This window comes from Anser anser, assembly GCF_964211835.1.
Source record: "Anser anser genome assembly, chromosome: 1".
Lineage (NCBI taxonomy): Eukaryota > Metazoa > Chordata > Aves > Anseriformes > Anatidae > Anser > Anser anser.
Window position 1 is genome coordinate 16,801,640 of NC_139720.1, and position 23,363 is coordinate 16,825,002.

At 48.3% G+C, this 23,363-nt stretch overlaps 1 protein-coding gene across 5 annotated transcripts in view; it reads right to left on the reverse strand.

The window, feature by feature from the left end:
• Positions 1 to 21,703, reverse strand: part of CELSR1 (cadherin EGF LAG seven-pass G-type receptor 1) — a 166,527-nt gene extending 144,824 nt beyond the window's left edge. For 2 of the 5 annotated variants that reach the window (XM_083832483.1, XM_083832482.1), the window contains exon 1: positions 17,974 to 21,702. In XM_083832483.1, coding sequence (XP_083688609.1) covers positions 17,974 to 21,163 — 3,190 coding nt within the window. In that variant the 5' untranslated portion in view covers positions 21,164 to 21,702. Of the gene's footprint in view, positions 1 to 17,973 lie in introns of all 5 variants that reach the window. The other 3 variants (XM_083832485.1, XM_083832486.1, XM_083832484.1) reach the window with 2 other exon arrangements.
• Between the last annotated feature and the right edge of the window lie 1,660 nt (positions 21,704 to 23,363).

Sequence of the window (23,363 nt, forward strand, 5' to 3'; positions counted from 1 at the left end):
CCGACGATGGCTGAAACAGGGTTTACACGTTTTCTCCCACACCTCTGAAGAGCAGCAAACCAAAGGAAGGTAACGATTTCACGACAGCGACAGGCCACTTCCCAACATTTCACACATGTAAAGCAACTAATACGAGCCTGGTTCTGGTGAGTCACCCCCTTTACTTTGACTCATCTCCGTCGCCACTCATCAAGCGCAAGTAGCACGGGACAGACCCCGCTCGGTTGGTGCTGTCTCGTGAAGGCAGTTACAGCAACCTGCTTCACAGGTATCCTGCCCGCTCCTTCAGTACCTGGGTGCAGTTTCCACCCGCACATGGACACATCCTGCACGCCAGATTTGTCTCCATCCTGGTTTATTTCACCCTTTGCCTTTCCTTAAAACACTCATTCCCTGCCGTGTGGTTCAGAGGAGACAAAGTAGGGGGAAAATAGGAGACGTGTGGACACGGCTCAAGGTAGCTCTAGATAAGATGACGCCTAAACCACCAGCAGCCTCCCTGGAGCCTCTCCGTTCCCTTTTCTAGCAGCAAGCCTACTGGTGGAGCTGCACCGGTCTTTGCAAAGATAGAAACTTCTCTTTTTTGAAGTGTAGCCAGAATTATGAGCACAGTCCTCTGAAGCCGGAAAGGTTTCCTGAAGTGTGAGAGAGGCCATAGACCAGCCTTTTATATTCTCCCTCTTTGTTCAGATCAGGAATTTGCAATCCAAATCCCAGCCACACCAGGGCAGGCAATGAGCCCAGCCACTGTGAGTAAGAAGCATCTTAAAGAGTTCACGAGGCTGCTTGCCAAGGAGCTGCTGTGAGACAAGGTGAGCGCAGCTTAAAAAGAACTGCATGCACATAATGCCATTAAGATAGCAAATAAGAAACCTGTCCTGCAATGCACAGGAATGTGATAGTTACCTACTGCTCCCCTATAGCTGCAAAGAGTCCTTGAAATATTAACAGGGTTATCAGCATGCACTTATCAGTTACAGTAGTGCCTAGATAATTCAAAGGACCGAGCCAGAGCACATGAACACATACACTTTCCCAATGCAAAATCCTTATTATCATGACATTTACCTTTTTAAATCAACATTTGTTAAAACTCTTATTAACAAAACCAGAAAGGCAGTAACCTACGGGGAATGAAGAACTAAATTAATTCTGCTGTTTATTTTTGCATTCATTTGTAACAATATTTTCTTGGACTCTGTGTGTTTCCAAGATACGTGCTTTTAAACATGCTCACTGATTCTCCCATGGTTTTGAAGTTAGTAATACAGGTGCATTTCACACCACAAAACCTGTGGTAGGTTCAAGCTGTAGGGTTGGCAGAGCTTTGTACAAATGAAACCCAGGAGGTTTGTACCCACAGAAGAGTTGAGTGCAGACACACTTATCTACATGGGTTAGGTGCTGACCATTGCGCAAAGAGCACTGGAACAAACTCTCCCTGAGTCTGAGTCAATGTGTCCGTAAGTCAAAAGGACTTTCTGGAGTCTTCCTTCCTTCCAGAAGAGACAAAAACCCAAACGTGGCCAAACATACATAATCTCCTCTAATGATGTAGCAGAGAACCCATCAAGCTGAGGGCGAAACATAAGCCCACCTAGTTGCTGCCTCCTCCTTCACGTCAGCCCTGGCAGCCACCCAACCATGTGCTGAACTCTTCTGTCTGGCACAAAGGAATAAAAATCTGATTTTTTTTTTTAAAAAAAGGAAAGTTAGACATTGGTTGTGCATGCATGGCAGACAGCCCTTAGATTTAGTTCCATCCCTTGCATTGCACTGGTACTCATCTGATACTTCTTTGAACTGTTTCTTTGCACTGTCAGAGGGTTTTTTGGTTGGTTGGTTGGTTCATTTTTATTAGTACTTTGGCTTTTTATCAACTTTCACCCCCCTTTGCCACTGTGCCACTGCCTCTGACACTGCCTTGACACACCAAGATATTTCTTCTTGCTAAGTCAGAAGTCTGGCTTTTCTTTTTCTTTTTCTTTTTCTTTTTCTTTTTCTTTTTCTTTTTCTTTTTCTTTTTCTTTTTCTTTTTCTTTTTCTTTTTCTTTTTCTTTCTTTTTCTTTTTCTTTTTCTTTTTCTTTTTCTTTTTCTTTTTCTTTTTCTTTTTCTTTTTCTTTCTCTTTCTCTTTCTCTTTCTCTTTCTCTTTCTCTTTCTCTTTCTCTTTCTCTTTTTCTTTCTCTTTTTCTTTTTTTCTCTTTTTCTCTTTCTTTTTCTTTCCTTTTCCTTTTCTTTTTCTTTTTCTTTTTCTTTTTCTTTTTCTTTTTCTTTTTCTTTCCTTTTCCTTTTCCTTTTCCTTTTCCTTTTCCTTTTCTTTTTCTTTTCCTTTTCCTTTTCCTTTTCCTTTTCCTTTTTCTTTTTCTTTCCTTTTCCTTTTCCTTTTCTTTTTCTTTCTTTTTCTTTTTCTTTTTCTTTCTTCTTTTTTCTTTCCTTTTTTTTTTTTTTCTAATGGCAGACTGGCTTTTCAGCAACGTGGTGCATGGCAACAGCTCAGCACAAGGTCACACAGGTACTGGGATGGGTAGGACTGCAGCAGCCAGAAGCAAGATTCGCTCAGATTTGCTGCAACTTGCAGCCTGTGACATTTGGGAATAACTTCCAGACCCATTAATTTACCTGCTGAACCACACTGCCTTGTGGATTCTTTATCTTCTTTTGATACCAAGTTTAAGAAAAGACAGCAATGCTGTTATCAACAGACAACAGCTCACACGAGCTAAGGCAGTTCAAAGGGCTAATGCATTTGCAATTTGTTAATATGTGTGTTTAATTTCTGCAGCAAAAAGAGAATGGGAAGGAATTTTCCCATCAACAAGTTCAATTTGCTATTCAAGGAAGCTTCTCAAGGAAGTGTGTTCTATGTACATAATATTAATCATAAACTATCAAGTGTTCATTAATTTATCAAGCTTCATCTTAAACCCAGCTACGTTTCTTTGGATCCCTTCACAGAGAGGTTGTTCCACAAATTTGCTTCCCTAAAGGTTTCAAACTGCCTTCTAACATCCCACCTAAATTTATTCGGAGTTAGTTCACTCAGACTTTTTCTTTACTTTAAACTCCCATGCTCTTTACTTTACTTTCCATAAGTAATTCAGAGAGGTAGGCAGAGTAATCAGAGTCTTCCTTGGCTTTTATTCTGCAAAATGAAAGACGCAATCTTCTGCCATGAATTGTACCTCCAGTGAAACGAAATCGCTGTTCCCCAATTTGTCCTCTTCACAGCATACATTAACTTTTCTAGAATGGGAACTAGCAGAACAGTACAGACATGAGACATCAGCAATGCCTGGTACGACAGCATGTACTTCACTTACTTTAATAAAACCATTGCACATAACAAACCCCTGCAGCTGAAGACCCATGAATGCATTTTTCAGCTGTCCTGTTGCTTCCCTCTTCCTGAACCAACTCAGACACACAGACGGGTTGAACAAGAAGAGTAAGTTAGCTAACCAGTGTAATTTCAGAAAACGGAATAATTTTCCATGCCAGTATTTGATAATCCCTGATTATTCTCCCTTTCCTCATTTTGAATGCACAGCACGAAAAGAAAGATCAGGATTCTCTCAGCATTTTCAATATGCACTGGCTCAGAAGCAGGGCTAAGAGGATCATTCAGTCCAACCATGAGGGACCACCAGCAGTCCTTGCCACAGGTCACTTCTAGGGAGATATGTTTGCCAAATGGTAACCTCGTTCTTTTCCGCATTCTCCTAGTCTTAAAAATAAATGAGTGCATGTGCCCACAGTGCAGACCTTTGCTGGTGGAGCCACAGTTCTGTCTGGGAGGTGGTCTCCGTGTTCCTGGTGGGACCGTGACTTCAGAGGAGGGTGATGCATCTGGCAGGGATTAATCCTAAGGAAGAAACACTTAGAATACTACCTAAGTAGGAGGAGGGCTACGTCTCCAAAAAGAGGGCATATCATACCCATGTAGCAATGTATTACTTTTTAAAAAATGATAGCATTGCCTCTAGATGAGATGCACTGAGATGCAAAAAGTGCTGAAATGCCATCACACAGAGGCTAATATGTTCCAAAAGATTTCACGACTCATAAATTATCGAAGAGCAAATTAAATGCTACAAAATCCCTCTGAACAGAAATGAAAAGTAAATTAATTAAGGCATCTAACAAGGAACAGAAGCAATGGCAGTTTGTTAGTGTGGGATTATTAACTGTTGTGCTTTCTAAAATTGAAACAGCACCCTGAAGCTCTAATGGACTGGCATCTCACTCGAGCAGCAACAGCTCCTGTCTGCAAACTGGTGCCCCACTGCCTCTCCCACCGCTCCCCGAGGATGGAGTGGGTGCCACATGGCAAAAATGCCTGCATCCCAGGACCGACCCTATAGACATCAGGAAGTTCTTCACTCTGAGGGTGGTGAGGCACTGACACAGGTTGCCCAGAGAAGCTGTGGGTGCCCCATCCCTGGAGGTGTTCAAGGCAAGGTTGGATGGATAACCTGGGCAACCTGGTCTAGTGGGAAATGTCCCTGCCCCGGCAGAGGGTTAGAACTGGGTCATCATTAACGTCCCTTCCAACCCAAACCATTCTGTGATTCCACAACCCAGCCAGCTTGCTGCTGACTGCCAGAAGTGGGAAGTGTGGAAGGATCATGCTTGTTAAAACCAAGTCAGAGCCTTACTTTCAGTAATCGCCGCACTGTAAAATGGAAAATTACTGCAGAGAGGAAAAAGCACTGGAAAGGTGAGTATGGACATGTGGCACTAAAATCATCAGGCTGAGCTCTCTGCTGAGTAAACGGAGGGAAGCAGTGACCTCGACAGAGCCCTACCTGGTGAATGAGAGAAGAATATGCCTTACTGGGTATTGGGCAACATCATGTAATATGAGAAATGTGGCACAAAAACCAACACCAGGTATTTCACAACTGCAGAAATCTCAGGCTGATTTCTTTAAAATTCAGTTTCATCACTGGAATAAAATTTAATTAGTCTTTTCTTATCATTAGCCATGTATCTAACTTCTTTGAAATACCTTAAAATGTACAATATCCCAACTTTATGCAGTGCTAACCCAGCAAAATGTCATCCTACATGATCAGTTTTGGATGTACAGAGCATGAGTAAAGTTGTTTACCTCAAGGGACAGTTTTCAGTCTGATTAGCACCAGCAACCAGGCCTGGGGGAAAGCCTTCCAATCAGCCATCAAAGTCATCACTTTACTTTCCCTTTAGGCCTTGAAAGAGCAACAGGACCCTGTGACAGCTCAAGGGTGATCAAGAAGACAACAGCAGAAAGGAGGGAGTAACCAACACCACTTCCAAGCAGGCAAAACTGCTTCTTCTGGAGGATTTCCCGCAGAAAACAAAGGTATTGATGCTAGACTGCCACCCATGCTCTGAAGAATTTGGATAATTTTATCTAATCATCTCAGCACCTCGTTTCAGAGCAGCCTGATGCATGTTCCCGCGCCAAGGAATGAATCAGCCATCTCGGCTTAAGAAATTCCCAACGATCTGGCAAAGGATATATTTTAAAAGTGATTGTAGAAAAGTTTGTAAAATTCACTCATCTAAAACAAGCTCACTGCATGCAATACAAAAAAAAAGTCCTTGTTTCTCATTCCTCACCTGAGTTTATTGCTATTAATTGGTCATATCCATCAATGCTGCTGGTAGTAAATAGCAGTTTCCTAGTTTAAAGCCTTTTAAAGCTGAATGATGTCCCAGGCACTGCTGTTAGCTGAGCTGTAAGGGAGACGAGGCATGAAGGCATCAGCTGCATGTGTCAGCCAGCAAAACCTCCGTGGTACCATCACCACTTTATAGGTGATGTTAGTAATAAGTATTAATTAATTTTAAAAGCTAACAATGTTAGGTAGCTTAGCATGTAGAGACTAAAAGTCAACCCATCTTACCTAACATTGCAAAAACGCACAGAAATCTGCCCACATCACTTCAGCTCTCAACAAATCCTTTTCCAAGAAGCCTGCAAAGTCCACCAGAATGAACAGGCACGTTTTGTGATCTCAAGAACTGGAATTAAGATGGGATTTAAATTATCTGCCAGATGGGGAGCTCATCATGTAGAGCACACACTGCTACATTATCCTGTGTCAATAAAGGGAGGCCAGCATCAGAAATACACCCCATGTGAAGGGAAAATAAGCAAACCAATGGGTTAGTTCGACCAAGTCATCTCTGCCAAGAGATCTTTACTGCATGTGTCATGACAGTGTCGGCTAGCTGTAGTGTCAGCGAGCACATTACGGGAACAGCCACAGGATCCAAGCAACAAGCAGGAACAAGTTGGTAATTACCAGCAAGTCTATCATCACGGCAAACTGCAGTGAGAAAGAGAATTAAACAGTAGGTGAAGATGCCTCCAACTCTGGATATTTAGCAACGTAACTCAAGTCTGATCACACGAACCCTTCCGTAACTGACCCTTTCATTAATCAACGTGGGGGCTTCTCCACATAAAAGTAAGTCAGAGGAAGCGTTTTTTAAAATATATCTACAAATAGTGAAAGCCAGAAAGCGAGCAAATCAGCCCTGATCAATAGGAGAGCACTCCCTGCAGAGGCCTGGGGTTCCTGTTTATTCTACGTTTGAGTTCCCAGGCGGGAAGATACAAGTCCCTGGCTACAGCCAGCGCTGACCTAGTCCTGACATGGCCTGAACAGCTCATGCTCCAGCTTTTATGGCAGCCGAAACAAACCCCGGCAGCTTCAGGCCGGGGCCAGACTGCCTACGCTGGGGCTCGACTGAAGCGGAGGTGCCCAGACACAGGCCGCGAGCCAGGAAGCCTCTCCGGCGCGCGGCAAGTGTCAGCATGAGCCCAGAGCTTATGGCACTAACCCAAGAGATGGGAAACGTGAGGCCCACAGCTGCTTCTCTATCTTATTCGGTTCCTCTTTAATGTACAGCACAGTAAGAGCTCTGAGATCAAGGCCTGGAGCCCTGCCCATCTGTGCCCTCGCTAAGTGTCCCGATCGCTACGCTGAGTGAAGAGCCCGGGCTGTAGCGGGATGGTATTTCAAGTGCTCCCACTTTATAGGACACTTGACTGCCTAAATCAGGATACTGCCCCAGAGAGCGGACACCTAGACGTGAGGCACCGTGGCATGTAATGGCTAGATATGTAAGTCCTCTACCGGATCTGAGCTGCGAAAGGTGCCAAGCGCCTCTTCCCAGCCGCGCTGAGAGAAGTACCGCCACACAGCCACGCCTGGTGGTGTCTGGAGGCTGGCAGTCACACACTGCCAGAACAAACAATGCTCTGGTTAATGTGTGACAACTTTTACAGGATTTAAACTAAATTCAGACAGCTATACAGAAACAAACAATACAGCCAGGGTGTTAAAAGGCCTGCTTTGGAATCAGACCCAGCAGGATGAAAGCTGGAAGCACGTGAGTAATGAGGGGCTGAGCTCATGGAAAACACAAAAGTGCTATGACATGAATTCAATCAAATAAACTCAATGACTGGCTAATATCAGTTTTGAATAGGGTCAAGGAGTCCAATCTGGAGCTCAGCACTGACGAGGCCACAGCTGGGGTGCTGTGCCCAGTCCTGGGCAAGTATAGACAGCACAAGACAGACATGTAAAAAGGAGAGAGTCCAGCAGAGACATGAAGATGATGAAGGGACTGGAGCACCTCTCCTATGAGGAGAGGCTGAGAGAGCTGGGACTTTTCAGCCTAGAGAAGAGGAGGGTCAGGGGTAACTCATCAATGTAAATAAATGCCTGAAAGGAGGATGCAAAGAGGACAGAGCCAGGCTCACTTCAGAGCACAACCTGGGACACGGGAGGTACTGCCGTGCTGTGTGGGTGATGGAGCACTGGCACAGGTGGCCCAGCAAGGCTGTGGATCTCCTTCTCTGGAGATCTTCAGAAGGCACCTGAATGTGGTCCTGGGCAGCCTGCTCTGGGTGTCCCTGCTTGGGCAGGGGTTGGAGCAGCCGGCCTCCAGAGGGCCCTGCCAGCCTCAGCCTTTCTGTGATTCTGTCCCGAAAGAAAAGAGTGAACCCAACAAACCCAGCAACTTTTTGAACCCATGGTACGTGCTTCGGTGGCACAGCAGCTACTGAGAATCACCTTGATTACATTTGATCCTTTACCAATATTCATTCTTCTGAAGACTTCTAAACCTAACTGTCCCCTGGGATTTAGCAGCAAAGACAGACTGCTAGATGCTGGTCACTGTGTCTGTGAAACTAAATTTGATGGGTCCAGATGGTTTTGCTTCTCCCCAAAACTGGATACAAACTGCAGACTCCACAGTAGGAAAGAGATGTAGTGTTGACAAAGGTTGTTAACAATGGCCTTTCCTTCTCCCTCCCTCAAAAAGTGTTGAAATATTTTGACCAGATGTGTCATTTCCAAAAGTGCTAGAGACCTGATGGAATGTAGCATCTATCACACATTTGGCAATGGTGTTGAAAACAGATTACTTTTCTTTGTATTTGATAAGCATAACGCGTCTATGTTTATTATGTGGTCCCCTGAGGATGTATTACAGGTTTACCATTTCATTTATTTGCTTTTTCTGTGCTTGGCAAGTGTAAACAGTAGAATAAATACGAAGGCAGTTACAGCTTAGCAGCATTAATGGCTTGTTGAAACAAAGTCCAAAAGTTTTCCTTTCTCTACAGCAAATCCTACTTTTCTGTCCAATTGCTTTTTTTTTCCAAGTGCAAAGATCACCTTTCTGAAGTATTATAGAGTTTTAGTTCTTTGTTGAATGCCAAATTCCCATAAAAGCATATTTTTCCTCTTCGTACACTTGAACACCTGAAAACATTTAAAGTATATCCTAACATTACTCATAGCAAAACACTTTCCTGCTTGCAAGTTATAGCCTCCCCCTATTCTTTCTATCTAGTCTGCTAAGCCTGTAAATATGGGTAGTTTGCTGTAACAGAAATAAGTACAGTCATCACTACAAAAGAAAACTAACCCTTCCTTCCTGGCACGTACAGTCAGGGTGGGTTCACCCGCCTGGGCTTTGGCCAAGTAACAGCAAGGCAATTAGCCCAAGTCACTCACCTGTGTTCCCTCTTTAATCAGGGGGGTGAGGTGAGCACCTCCAGCCCGCAGCCCTCCCGCCTAGCGACTAATCGTGGGTGGGACCTACATGTTTTACCTTATTTCTCTCGGGGGTGGTGCCACGTGACATAAATCTGACCATCAGAAGCAAACCGTGCCTTTGATTATGCTATTTCAGCCCAACAAAATCAACAAGTTGCAATGAAATCTAAACCTAAGGCTATGCATCCATGCCTTATAAACAATTGTGCGAGACTAATCCTCACCAAACAAACAAGAAATCGCTGAATGACGGATTTCAAAATTTTCCATGAAGATTACATCCTGCCCCTGTTTGGAAACTTGTGTTACATCTATAAATAGTTCTCTGTTTTTCAACACTGGAAAAAAGAGCTGCACTGGGGGGAAAAGCAGTAAAACTGTCACTTGTCACAGGAACACAAAGTGGCAAAACTGAATTTAATCAGGTCTTAGACATTCTTTCTTTCAAGTGGACAACTACTGTGAACAAGGCTTTGAAGAACTGAGCCCCTTGTCAACTTGTTCTGTACTCTGCTTTAAGCAAACTTTTGGCAAAATGGTCTTAAAAAAAGGAGCAGAAAACAAAAAAGCCAATTACTCATAAAGGACAGAATTGGCATAATTGTTTCTTAAATGTCAAAGTAGATGTCAGAGTAGTTTGAATACTATTTTGCCTAAAAAACATTACCATTCCTCTAGAAACCAGGACAGAATCATTATAACATGAACAATTGCCAAAAAGGCTCATTAGATCTGATCTGAGTATCTTCAGCTCTTTTAACCCTTCTATATTTCCTAGTGACTCTCCATCAATATTTTTGGAAATACAAGTCTATGTGCCAAAGGAAGCCAAGAGAGTTGCCCAAATCCTGTAAGTTAGGCAATACTGACTTAAGCACAGAAATTGCATTATCTCAAGCATTTGAATGAAGCAAGTCTGACCCCACCGACTGGCTCTCAAAATCCTGAGGGCTTTTCAAAATGAGGGAGAAGGGATGGAGAGTGTAAAGATTGCGTGTTATGACTGACATTTGATCCTCCCCTTACTCATCTTCTATGCATGAGTGTTACAGCTAGAGTTGCCTCTTAAATATTGAACAGGTATTTGTAGCACGTAGGTTTGGAAGAGGTCTTTGCTTCACATTTGCTTGTTTCCTGTCCAGAAAATGAAATCCAGTGGGGGGGTCCAATGAAATCGCTCTGCTTGTACCGAGGCTGTGCTATGGTGCAGTCACTGCTGTCTATTCCCTAAATAGCCAGATGCAAGTGAGCATAGATATACCTACGTATGCAGCAGCTCCACATCTGGCTGCACTGTAAACACAGCATGGGTGCTGTGTGCTGTCATATGCCCCTGAACCCATGAACCCTGAGCATCCACCCAGCCAAAACACCAGAGACAACCCACCAGGGTTGGGAAGGCGAGGAGGCCTGGGTTCCCATCCAAGTGTGCTAAGGGTCCCACCAGAAAGAGGCAGTGAACACCCAGAAGGGCAGCGAATGTCCTACCTACCCTCACTAAAGCCCAGCATTGCATTTGTCAGTCACGGCTTGTCTGACGCGTCACTGTGAATGGAGGCATCTGAGAAAATCCATTCAGCTAAGATGGGAGCTTTAAGATATTGAGAATATGTGCTGAAGGAAAACAGACCACTCAATGAGCAAGTGTAAAATTATACACTTTATCAGCAGCCAGCTACTTCCTCGGGTTAGGATGTTGGAGATAATAAAGTATAAAATGCCACTGCTTCATATCACCTGCTTTCTCCGTGACTACTTCTACTTCATGCTTACCATCATCCTAACATCCAAACCTAGAAAACTGTTCCTTTATTCCAAACAAAAGGTTCTTTTGTCATTACCCTTTACAACAATATTTATTCTGTATGGGACACTTGGCAGTCGGCTCCACAACCTCGGCCTGAAACAATTCTGAGCCACAGAGAAACATGGGACCAGAACAACAGAACACAAGGGGATTCCTCCCAATCCCCAGGTGTAAGTCACTTGAAGGAAAAGCACTTCAATAACTTCTCAGAAGGAAGAAAATCACAACAAGGGCATACAGCAAGGAAACCAATTCATGAACACACCCTGAAGCTTAAAAAGCAATCCAGAAATAATAATAATAATAAAATTAAAAATCCAATTTAAAATGGCTATTATAACTATCTCCCCATTTGCAAATAACTTGAAGATAGGGGAAAAAAAGTTTTCCAGGTAATATTTCTCTAATTTTCATTTCTATCACTGGAGACTTGCTATCAAGTAAATCCTAGGAGATCTTTCTCCCTCTCTTATCTTCAGACTCATTCTTCTTACACCTTCTCCTTGTTATCCTAAAATCTACCTCTTTCCTGAAAAGCACTGAGGAAAGCATCCTCATTTAGGCAATAAAACATTAAATAAAAGTATCAGTGCACTGAGCAAGGTGTGTACAAAACCAGCTGAAAAAACCCACCCTGAAACCTCATTAAGCCACTTCTCAATCAACGCAACCCAAAAGCTTGCACAGAAATCGTAACGAGACGATGCTGCAAATACAAACATACACTTGGGTTTTTCAGCAGCATTGCTGAGCTTGGCTTTATGTAGGGACTTGACATATACTACATCAACAAACAAGCGGAGCAGCTCCAGCTCTCCCCAGAACCTCTGGCTGACCGCCCCAAACACACACACAATCCCAGCGCATCAGTGCCCCTCCGTGCCCTGGCTGGGGTCTCCCCGACACACGGCCGGGTTTAGGCTAAGCTGCCTGTCCCCAGCAGCTGTACCGGGCACCCCTGCATCTCCATCAACCAGTTTCCCACCTAGAGAAACGATATATGCTATCCTACTTCATATATACATTTTTTGTATCATTTTTCAAGGACAGCAGAAATGCTGCTACATGCCAAATTCTCAGTTTGCTCCTTAGACACAGGTGTTTTCTGGATTGGGTACAGCAATTTCCAAAGGAGGGGGTAAGTAATGTGTTTTCATTGTTTTTTTATTTTGTTTTTCTCTTCAGGAACTGATTGCAACCCCTGGTATTTATGGTTCAAAGTTTCACTGCGTGGCATGAGGTTAAGAAGTGCCATCTGAATGTGCTTCAACCACTGAGATACACCAAGGTAGAAACATCTAGTTAAACACTGTCTAACAAAAAAATGGGTGTATGGAGCACACGCAAACAGGGAGAAACATTTTTAGTGATAGTTACTTTTATGGTAGCTTTTTAGCTAGTTTTATAGTAGCTTTTTCTGAAAGAAGTTGATGGACAAAATTGTCTGAGATAAAGCATCCCATTTAGTTCCCAAAGTACACTGCGGTAAACTTTTCTTTTTTATAACTGGAGATGACTATTTTAGCAAAGAAATTGCTTATTTACTTTAGCTGCAGATAATTTGCTATTTGTTTACATGCAAAAAACATCTTTTATCTCGGTAAAAAGTTTATTTTCTCAGTCAGACTTCTAATAAATATTTTTGCTCCCGTAGCCATAGACGCTTTCCTGTCTCTTGAAACAAAAATACACCACTCCTATGAAATCCAGGAACGAGGTGGAAGGAAACACATACGAAAGCAATGAGGCTGCAGCAGCAGCTTTTTATCAGCTGGACCAGATCATACAGAGGATGAGGGCAAGTCGCCCACCCGCAGGTTGGAGGGGCATCTCCCCGCACTGCCCCCCATTTACACAGGGGCAAGGCAGGCCTCAGGTAGCCACGGCAGCCTGGGAGCTCTCTGATTTTAAAAGGATGGTCTTTACTTTGGATTCACTGTTTTAGGAACACAAACGTAAGCGTTCAAAAGCACTGTGTAAAGGCTACTAGCCATTATTTCCCATTTCATACACAAAGCAATGACCAGGGGTAGCAAACACACAGCCCTGGGTATCGCGGCCTGCTGCTTTCCCAGTGAGGCCACTTGTTGCTTCCTCCCTGGTCTTCACAGGCTCCTGGGTGCCTTTTTTCCTTCCCTCACCCTCACGCTGGATGCACACATGAAATGCAAGCACAGGCAGGGCTGCACAAGCTCCCCAGGAACAGCCGAGTGCAAAATCCTCGTTCTGTCAGGAAACGTGCTCTGTAGGAAAGCCGCACCTCCGCTAACGGAGGGGAAGGTGCAAGGAGAAGCAGGGAGGGAGCATCCTTTCATTTCTATAATCCCGTAATTGTATAACCCGCAGGGTTTGCATCAAAGCTGTGTTTTAGGTGACAGGAATTTACTTCCTTGGTGGACAGAGGAGGCCACAGAGAGCAGTTTGGGTGCCAGTGCCTCCTCGATGATACCTAAAAGTGGTCTGGCTCCTCTGAAGCCTGGCAGCATCTACCTGCTGACCACCAGAAGCATCCCACACAGCAGAAGTGCAGCAGAGCTGCTTGTGCTGCCTATCTGCACCCAAAAACAGCCTCAACAGCCCCGTACACCCTCGTCCAAGGGTGCTGGAGGCACAGCCTCCCCAAACACGGAGGCAGCAGGCCAGCACGCAGCTTGATGCTCCCAGCCCACATCCAGGGGCAGGGGCATTTTGTTGTGGCGTTGAGTGGGATGGGGGTGTGCCAGCTCACACACACAAATAACCCCCCCCCCCATGCCACATATCTCAGGCACAACCATGGTCTTGCGTTTGTCCGAAGGGTTAAAACCAAGTGTTATGTCTTCTGTTACATTTGTATGGGGAAGGCACGGAGCTGGAGATCCAGGAGCATTAGCATAATGGCTTTTAAATTACAATAATAATGAAGATCCTTTAACAGGACCGCAGTTCAAAATAACAGAAGTTTATTGCACCAGGCAGGATCTCTATCTTGATTTGTATTTGCTGATAGTCAATAATGTCACTGAATGCCAGTGGAGATTTAAAGTCAAAGAAATGTAAAGGCAATACTTTAGCTTGCATGGCCCCCCAAATGCCTGGGTATCTACCCCGTGCTAGGGAAACCAGCCCATGTCAAAGCACAGAACTGAAGAGTGCTGCCTTCAAAAAATGGCATGTTATATGACATTATTTTACATACTCTGGAGCATTCAAAATCTCTAGCATACACTCAGGTTGACTTCTGTCTGCTCTGTTCCTTGAGGAGGGTGCACACACTTCTGTTATAGTGCCTGGGTGAACTGTCACTAATGATAAGTGGGGCTGCTTGTGGCAGTAGCAGCCAAGCAGGTGCAGGCAGAGTGTGCAATGTGATACCCAAGCAAACTCGTGCAGCATCTGTGCGCAGCTGAGGCCAGCACCAAGCCTTCCTCCGCTGCACGAGCAGGGACCGCAGCACAACGCTTAACACGGGACAACATCACAAGACTGGAGCAATATTCAACCAAAGAAGAAAAATCCCCAAGGAACAAGAATCAATTTGACATTACTGTAAGCATCACTGTGGAATAAAAGTAACCTTCTATAACAATCCTGCCAATTCAAGTTATATATTTACTAATAACACTAAGAAGTCACAGACTGACCTACACATACCAGAACCCCAGAGTAAAATCCTGGCCCCCTGGAAGGCAAGGGCAGGATTTCAGCAGGGTCCAAGTAGTTAACAGAAACCTAATGATGATATGTGCAGGCATGGGAATATGAGGCCAAGTTCTGCCTTCCTGCAGGAAAGCCTGGAAGGTATGAGGGTAACAGAAGAATGTGTCCTTCTAAGTGACCCCAAGCCTGCACAGCGAGTACCAGCTCCCAGGGCAAAGGGTAGCTAAAACGAGGGGCTCTGAGGGATACATTACTGCCCCTCTTCACCTCTCGCCAAATGGAAAAAATTCCACTGGGTGGAAGAGACATTTTTTTTCCTTTTTTATTTTTTTCTTTTCTCTCTTTCTTTTTCTTTCTTTCCCCAGCAGTACCTGGGGGCTGTGTGAGACACTGGTGAGTGCAGGTGCCCACGCAAGCAGGCAGTGGCAGCCAGGAGCGGAGGTGGGCAGCAGGAGGCAGCTGGCACAGGATGCTCGGGGCCAGTATGGGATTTCCCTAGGGAGCTGCCATAGCCTGGCCCCATGCACTCAACCCAGAGACAGAGCTGGAGCACTTGGGGCATGCCTGGAGCACATCTGGATGAGCTTCATCCCAAAGTGGGCTGGTCCGCTCACTCCACGCGACACGCACAGAAACCAGAGAGACTCGCTTCAAAAGAGCCTGACTTCTAAAGCTCCCGCTCGGGATCCAGCATGCAAATACCCACACGCCCACGGGAGCCCCGCCATCCACATTCCTCCTTCCTCTCCTCGGGTCTGCTCCTGACGGGCTGTGGGGGCACGGCCCTGCAGGACTCACGGCCCCAGAGTGAGTCTACACACGTAGGGCCTGCCAAGGGCACCCCACGGCCCCATGCAGTGCTGAAGGTGTTTACTTTAGGTAAAGTTTTAAAACCTGCCACTCTCAGGTTTTGCAAGACCAATTCTCTCAGTTTTCTTGGTTTTCGTGATTCTTCAAGTTTTGCTTATACGCAGAATGACAAAATTACCATGCTTACTCAAACAATTCCTGCATCAAACCCAAGGATACAGGCTTTAGCTGCGTATCAAAGCCTCAAAGTGGTTGAATTGGATGGCACGGCTCCTCACCAGCCTCACACACACTTACATTCCTCAGCAGCACAACACAGCTCTAGGTGGAAACCAGATTTTTACAGCAGCACTGTTACTTCCGACTCGTATATAGATCAAATTCCCCAAGTTCATAAAGAGCGCAAATTCCTCACTGACCTGAACAGCAGCTGCGAGCAGGGCAGGACTTTGTGTTTGTCTGGGTTGAGAGGTTAATGGCTACTCGATAGACACGTTTTTCAGTTAACTGGCAGGTCATTTTAGCAGATGATTTGCAGGTATTTTGCAACGCTTATAGATAACCAGGTGGAGCTCTGTCTGAGCATTTTTTTTTTTTTTGGCTGTATCAGATAAACCAGAGAAAGCAAGCAGGTGAAAGTTTCCTGGATACAATCACAAACTGCAAGACTCCGCCCTTCCAGTTTCCAAACAGCCAACTTCTCGAAACAAATACCAAAGGGAGCTCAGCGCTTGTCGGAATTACTTCAGAATCCTGCCCACAAAAACCCTATTTCCAATATCTCAGGACATGCAGCAGACAGACAGATCAATATCACAGAAAAGCTGCAAAGTTCACATCTTCACCCAACATGAGAACGATGCAGTAACAGCCAAGCTCCTAATACTTATCAAAACAGAGGTCTCCAGTCCTTCATGTCCCTGCCTGAGACTTCATGCACCTAAACTGCCTAAGTCAGGCTGTGAAAGGAACAGCTCCTATAATCTATTTTTCTGTCCTGAACGTGTAACAAAATGACTTCTCCAAGCTCCTTGCTCCTAGTCGAGTTCTTATCTTCTGCTATTAGCTACTGGTTCAGGCAGACAATGACCACGCAGCCACCTGAGCGTTAATCCAAATGTTTTTTTTAAGGCCACAAGCCAGTTGCCTGTTTTTTCTGCAAGTCCTCACAGGACACAGAAACGGCATTTATGAGCTAACTTACCACCTCAGCTGCCCCCCAGCATTTTGTAAGAAATAGGAGTCGCTTGTCAGGTGACGCACCCCAACAAATTCAATCAGTGCAGTTAATATCACTTTCATTTTCCTGAAGCAAAAAGGAACACAAGCCTGCAAACACAACAGAGAGCAGGGCTCTGTCCCCTGAGGCCCCGCCGCACTTAATGACTACTTACAGTAACAAGCACTGCCAGGATTACGCCACAGTTTGGTATTTTTTTAATACAATCCTCCAAAAAAGAAGCATCTCCCAAAGTGTCATTCTATGTGCCTAGTACTTTCAGCTATTTTATGCAAAAACGAGTACAAATATTAGCTTTAGGGTTGCGCAGGGAGGCAGCAAGGAATGTATCTGGTTATAACGTTTGAAAGTCAACAGAAGTATGGGATCAGGTCCACAGTAAACTTTATGGAGTGGCACCTGCAGAGGAAATTACTCATTGCATGATTGATGCCACAATTAGAGGCATAAAAAGTAATTCCATGATAAACAAGCGACAGAGCAGAAAAAGAATATCCTAAGAGCGTATGCATGCTCACATAAAAGCACATACTGAACAGTCTACCTAACAGAAGAAACAGTTTCCACTGACACACACAAGTTCTCCAAGGGTGGAAATCGCACAATACCCGTCCCTCTTCGCCCTCACAACGGGAGGGATCTCTCAGTGCTGATCTTGCTGCTGTTGGGCCAGTATCTGCCCTTAGCCCTGAGGCAGCAACCCTGGAGCCATTAGCCATGTTACACAACTATTTCACAGCCTCCTAGCTTCAAGAGCCGCCGTGTCCCCCAGCAGCACTCTGCCTGTCAAACCAGCAGAGCCCCACCAGCCTCTCATCTACCCAAGCCATGCCAACGGAGACATGAGCCAAAGCCTAGGGATCAATCAGCCAAACCTCCCAGTGGGCAGATGAGAATAATCAACCGGGCTACGTCTTGTTAAAAAAGCATGGATACAAAATCTCACCTTTTTTTTTTTTTTAATAAACAAAAGAGAATAAAAGGATGAGAGGAGCTGGCTCTCCGAAGCCATCACGTCTTACCAATCGTAGGCTTAACCCCAAGCACTACAGATACGTGTGCATTCCCTGCATCTTTGCAAGTTAGATTATTTACTACCTTTATGCAACCACATCAGAAAAGCTTTAGCCAAAGTACCACCTAAACCGAGGGAATATATACCCCCCCACAAACACATATTTATTTACCCTCGTGATCCACATTTACTAAACCACTTCAGTGCACCACTTCAATGCACAGCACATGGGCTCGATACATTTTTGTGGTTCCTCTCCAAGAACTTCACAGATAAATTGCTGCCTCAGGAAACTGAAAGTTGCACATTAAACTGCAAGGAGCTTATTTCTGCCCATGCCACCACACTGGTCCAACGAGCAGACACTTTATGAACCTCGAACGCTTGCTTACCTGAGACCGACACTTTCATGAGGGCTTCCAGGGGCCTGTTGTTGTCCAGATCTCGACTGAGTTTGAGTTCCCCAGTGGCAGAGTCCAAAAGGAGCAAGTTTAATTCGTTGCCTTGCACAAAGGTGTAGGCCAGGCTGTCAGACACATCGGGATCGTGAGCAGGGATCTTGCCAATCACGCCAGAGGGGAAGCTGTTGGACTTGTTGGTCACGTAGTTGTTGAAGAGGATCTGGAAGTCCTGCAGCACCGGCGGGTTATCGTTCTGATCCAAGAGGCGGATGTGCACGGTCGCCCGGCTCACAAGAGGGGCCGAGGTGGCCTGCACCACAATCACGTACTCTGTCCGGTTCTCGTAATCCAGGTCCATCAGGGCTGTGAGGTCTCCATTCAGCAAGTCTAGCTGGAAGACCTCGGGGATGTTGCCCTCTACTATCTGGTACATGATCTGTGCGTTGGTCCCCTCATCGGGGTCAGCTGCGCTGATTCGTGCCACAATAGAGCCCACGGGGCTGTTTTCCTCCACAAAGATGTCAAATTCATCCTTCTCAAAGACAGGAGGGTTGTCGTTGATATCCAGCACAGTCACTTGGATATCCACAGAGGCTTTCAGGGGTGGGCTGCCCCTGTCTACAGCAAAGGCCCGCAGGCTGTAGACAGCCACGTTCTCACGGTCCAGCTTGCGCAGCGTGCGTATCACTCCAGAAGTGGGTTCAATGTAGAAGTCTCCATCTCCATCATCACCACCTTGGAATGTGTAGAGGAGACGGCCGTTGAGGCCCGAGTCACGGTCAGTGGCAGAGAGCTGCAGGACGCTGGTGGAGAGTGGTACGTCCTCAAAAACGGAGCCCTGGTAGCGGTCGCGCAGGAAGCGGGGTGCATTGTCATTAGCATCCAGGATAAGGATCTCGACGTAGGTGGTGTCCGATTTCTGGGGGATGCCGTTGTCGTGGGCTGTAATGGCCAACGTGTAGGAGGCTTGGTCCTCGTAGTCCAGCTCCATCAGGGTGGTGATGGTGCCGGTGTCGGGGTCGATGCGGAACTGGGGGATGTTATCATCCAAAATGTAAGTGATTCTTGCATTCTCGCCCGTGTCTTCGTCGGTGGCACTGATGGTGACAATCGAGGTGCCAATGGGCTTGTCCTCACTGACGCTCACCGTGTAGTGGGAGCTCTGGAAGACCGGGCGGTGCGTGTTGGCATCTGTGACGTTGATGAAGACCTGGACAGTGTCAAAGCGAGTGCCGTCAGAGGCAGTGACTGTGAGCACATACTGCCTTTCCTGCTTGTAATCCAGGGGCAAGGCCAGCGTGATCAGCCCCCCTCCGCTCTGACTGGTGATGGCAAAACGGTTCCTCGTGTTGCCACTGGTGATCTGGTAAGTCACGACACTGTTCACGTCCCTGTCCACTGCCGTCAGAGTCAGGACGCTGCTGCCCACAGCCGCGTCCTCGTTCAGCCTGAGGTGGTACACCTTCTCAGTGAAGGTGGGGTTGTTGTCGTTCACGTCCAGGACAGTGATGGACACGCTGGCCGAGGAGGTCATGACCGGCACGCCATGGTCCCTGGCCTCCACCCCAAAGTGATAGTTCTCCACAGTTTCTCGGTCCAGCTCTGCGGCCACCGTGATCCACCCCGTGCTGTTGTTGATCTGAAAAGGGAACCCCGAGTCACCCGCCGTGGGGGCACCCCCGGCGGGCGGTGCCATCTCTATGAGTTTGTACTCCAGGCGCGCGTTCTCCCCAGAGTCCGCATCCACAGCCTGGATGTGCAGCACCGAGTAGCCCAGGGGAACGTTCTCCAGCACCGTGGCCTGGAAGGGAGTGCTGACAAAGATGGGGGCATTGTCGTTCACGTCCACGACCTGCACCGACACCATGCCGCTGGAGTTAATTAAAGGAGGCCTGCCCCCGTCCTGGGCTTTGATCCGGAGCGTGTACTCCCGAATAGTCTCGTAATCCAGAGGGTTGATCAGGTCGATGGCACCGGAGAAGGAGTGGATGTAGAACTGACCTTTGAGGTTGCCACTCACGATGCTGTAGTGCACCTGGGCGTTGCTGCCCCGGTCCCGATCCGTGGCCTGCACCTGCAGTATCTGGCTGTTGACTGGGGCGTCCTCTTGCACCTGGACCAGGTAGCGCTTCTCGCTGAACTGGGGGTAGTTGTCGTTCTCGTCCTCGACCGTGATGTGCACCATGGCCGTGGCGCTGCGCGGTCCTGGATCCTTGCCCTGGTCGTTAGCTTCCACCACCAGGTGATACTCAGAGACCTCCTCGCGGTCCACCGGGGCTCGGGTCCTCACGACGCCCGAGCGCGGGTCGATCTCAAAGACCCCATCGCCCGCTCCCGGCTCCAGCAGGCGGTACAGCATGTTGGCGTTGGCCGGGGCGTCGCCGTCGGTGGCGCGGATGGTCAGCACCTCGTAACCCACCTCCAGGTTCTCCCGGATGCTCTCCCGGTACTCGGGCTGCTCAAACACCGGCTCGTGGTCGTTGGTGTCGCTCACGGTCACCGTCAGGTAGGTGGTGGCCGAGCGGCGGCGCGGGGAGCCGTGATCGGAGGCGGTCACCTTCAGGACGTGGGTGTCCTTCGTCTCCCGGTCGAGGCTGCGGGCGGTGACCACGCTGCCCGTCTGGGCGTCGATGGAGAAGTAATCGTTGGAGCGCTCGTCGAAAAGCGCCTCCATGGAGTACGTCAGCCGGCCTGCTTCCCCCTCGTCGGGGTCCTGGGCCCTCAGCACGATGACGGCCGTGCCAGCGGGCTCGTTCTCGGGGATGGACACCTGGTAGCTGGGCAGCTGGAACTGCGGCGGGCTGTTGGGGCTCCTCGCCCGCCGCGCTCCCCGCCGCCCCCAGCTCTCCGCACCGCTCCGGGGTGCCGGGGGGCAGCCTGCCGAGACCCCCCCGGCTGCGGGGGGCTCGGGGACGCCCCTCCGCCGGGCTCGCCGCGGGCAGAGCCCCCCACCTCGGGGCTCGGCGGGGCCGGGGGCTCGGCGCAGCGCGGTGCCCGCAGCCCTCAGGCTCCCGGCGGGCGGCAGCGCGGGGGGCTCGGGGGCTCGGCGCCCCGCAGCCCCCGGGGGCAGGTGGAGGAGCGGGGCGGTGCGGGGCGGCCGCAGCTCCCCGCCGCCCGCCGGGGCCAGGGCGCAGAGCAGAGCGGCCCAGGACACGCAGGAGGCGGCGGACAGCCGCGGCATCTCCGGGGCTCAGGAGGCAGAGACGGCGGGCAGGGGGCTGCCGCACAATCCATCCACCCGCCGGGCTGCCCAGCCGCCCTCATCCATCAGCCCCGGCCGCCGCCGCCGCCGCCTCCCGGGCTTCTCGGGCGCCCCGTCCCGGTCCCGGTCCCCGTCCCGGTCCCCGTCCCCGTCCGCGGGCGGCGGGCTGGAGAGCTCCAACTTTTCCACCTTCAACTTTGAAGTGAGTTCAAAATGGCTCCTCTCCTCCTCCTCCTCCTCCCGCTGCTGCTCCCGAGAGGGCGATTAGCATAAACCTGCTGCTCGTCTCCTTCTCCAAAAAAAAAAAAAAAATTAAATACCGAAGCACTCCCCCCTCCTTTCTCCTCCTCCTCCTCCTCTTCCTCCTCCTCCTGCTAGGGCGCAGCGCCCCCTCGGCGGGGCCGCCCCACGAACGGCGCGGTCCCGCGTGGTCCCTGCGGCCACCCCGTCCCCTTCCCGTCCCCGTCCCCGTCCCCGTCCCTTTCCCCGTCCCCGTCCCGTCCCCGCAGCTCCGCGGCGGCGCGGGGGCTGCCCGGGGCGGGGATTCCCGACGGCCCCGCCCGGCCCCTCCCGGGTGGGGGCCGGGGGCCGGATCCTGCCCCCGGGGGCTCCCGCCCTGCGCAGCTCGGCGGCGGGCTCCGCGCCCCGGCTCGGCTCGGCACGGCTCGGCTCCGGGGGCAGGAGAAGGGAAAAGGTGCCCAGGGTGGCCGCGGAGCGAGCGGCTGGCTTCCCCGGGCGGCAGCCACCTGTCGTCTCGGGTTTGCCGTTTAAACTGAAATTAAAGTGATTGACAAATAAACAAATGCGAATAAAATGTATAAAGAAAGAAAGAAAAGTGGGATCGCTTTGCAGAGCGAGAGTAACTCCGGTTCCCCCCAGCCGGAGCTGCGCTGTGCGCTCTGCGCCTTTCCCAGGGCTGCCGCTTTGCTGCGGAGCAGCAGGTAGGACCCGGAGCCTTCAACTAAAGATTTCTTTGGGGCGACTTCAGATAACGCACGAGCTGCAAAGTCGCCCGGCTTGTGGGCAGAAGCAAAGCCAAAGCCCAACATTTCGCTCTTGCCCCGGTGAGCACGGTGTCGCTCCTCTCCCTGACTTTCCGACGGGCACTTTCCGTCGCTGTGTTTGCGATATTCCCCTTGGATTTGCAGCGTTCCCGTTGGGTTTGCAGTATCCCCGTTGGGTTTGCAGTATCCCCGTTGGGTTTGCAATGTTCCCGTTGGGTTTGCAATATCCCCGTTGGGTTTGCAATGCATCCCCGCGGCTGCGGCGTCCCCTGGTGGGGGCGGCCAGAAGCGCGCAGGTTGCGCGCCCGCGCTGCCAACCGCAGCAGAGGGAGCAGGGAGCTGGGAGAAAGGAAAAAAAATGGGCCACAGGTGCCAAAAAACGCCAGCAGTACCAAAAAAGCGATGGCCCAGTTACAGAGAAAGCCAGCAAGAGGCAAGCAAGAAGACGCCGAAGGTGGCACGCTGCGCTTCTGCGATGCGCTCTGCCCCGTGTAGGCACGAAGGCAACTTTTAGGGCGAGCTGTTGCTCTTCGGATTAGGCTCTTTGAGATTAGGCTCTTGGGTACTCACGAGAAAGCCGTGGAAATTAAAAAAAAAAAAAAAAAAAAAAAAGAAAAAGAAAAGATTCTTTCAACTGCTTTTCATCCCCGGAACTGCATTATTTCAAGGAGGAGGGAAAAAATGGATTATTGCCAATATGTCTGTCAGGAAATAAAAAAAAAAAGCTTTATAAATTGCAGTTTTGGAAGGTGTTTAGCTGATTCAGCTTTACTCCAGCAGATTTTTTTAATGGAATTTAGAAGCTTAGTTGCCTTTTCTGATCCTCTGATGAAAACAGTAGTTCGTGAAAAGGAAGAGGAAGAAAATAGGTTCAAAAGGAATTAAAAATAACTTCCCCATTATCACGTTTGAGTGCATGTCGTGGTGCCTTTTATGCTCACAAAAATCAAACAACTCATGCTGTACTTGATTTAATTCATATCAACATTAACTTGGCATCTGGATAAAAAACACCCTGGTGTTAAGTCTATATTTTTCTCTCTGCATTTTCTTCATGCAATACTTAATGCCCACATCTTGGGGGAAAAAATAAAATAAAAAATAAAGTTTTTGTTTCAATACAATCCTTCTCTACAGGTTTTTAAATGTGAGATCCAAGTACTTGTTTCAGGAGT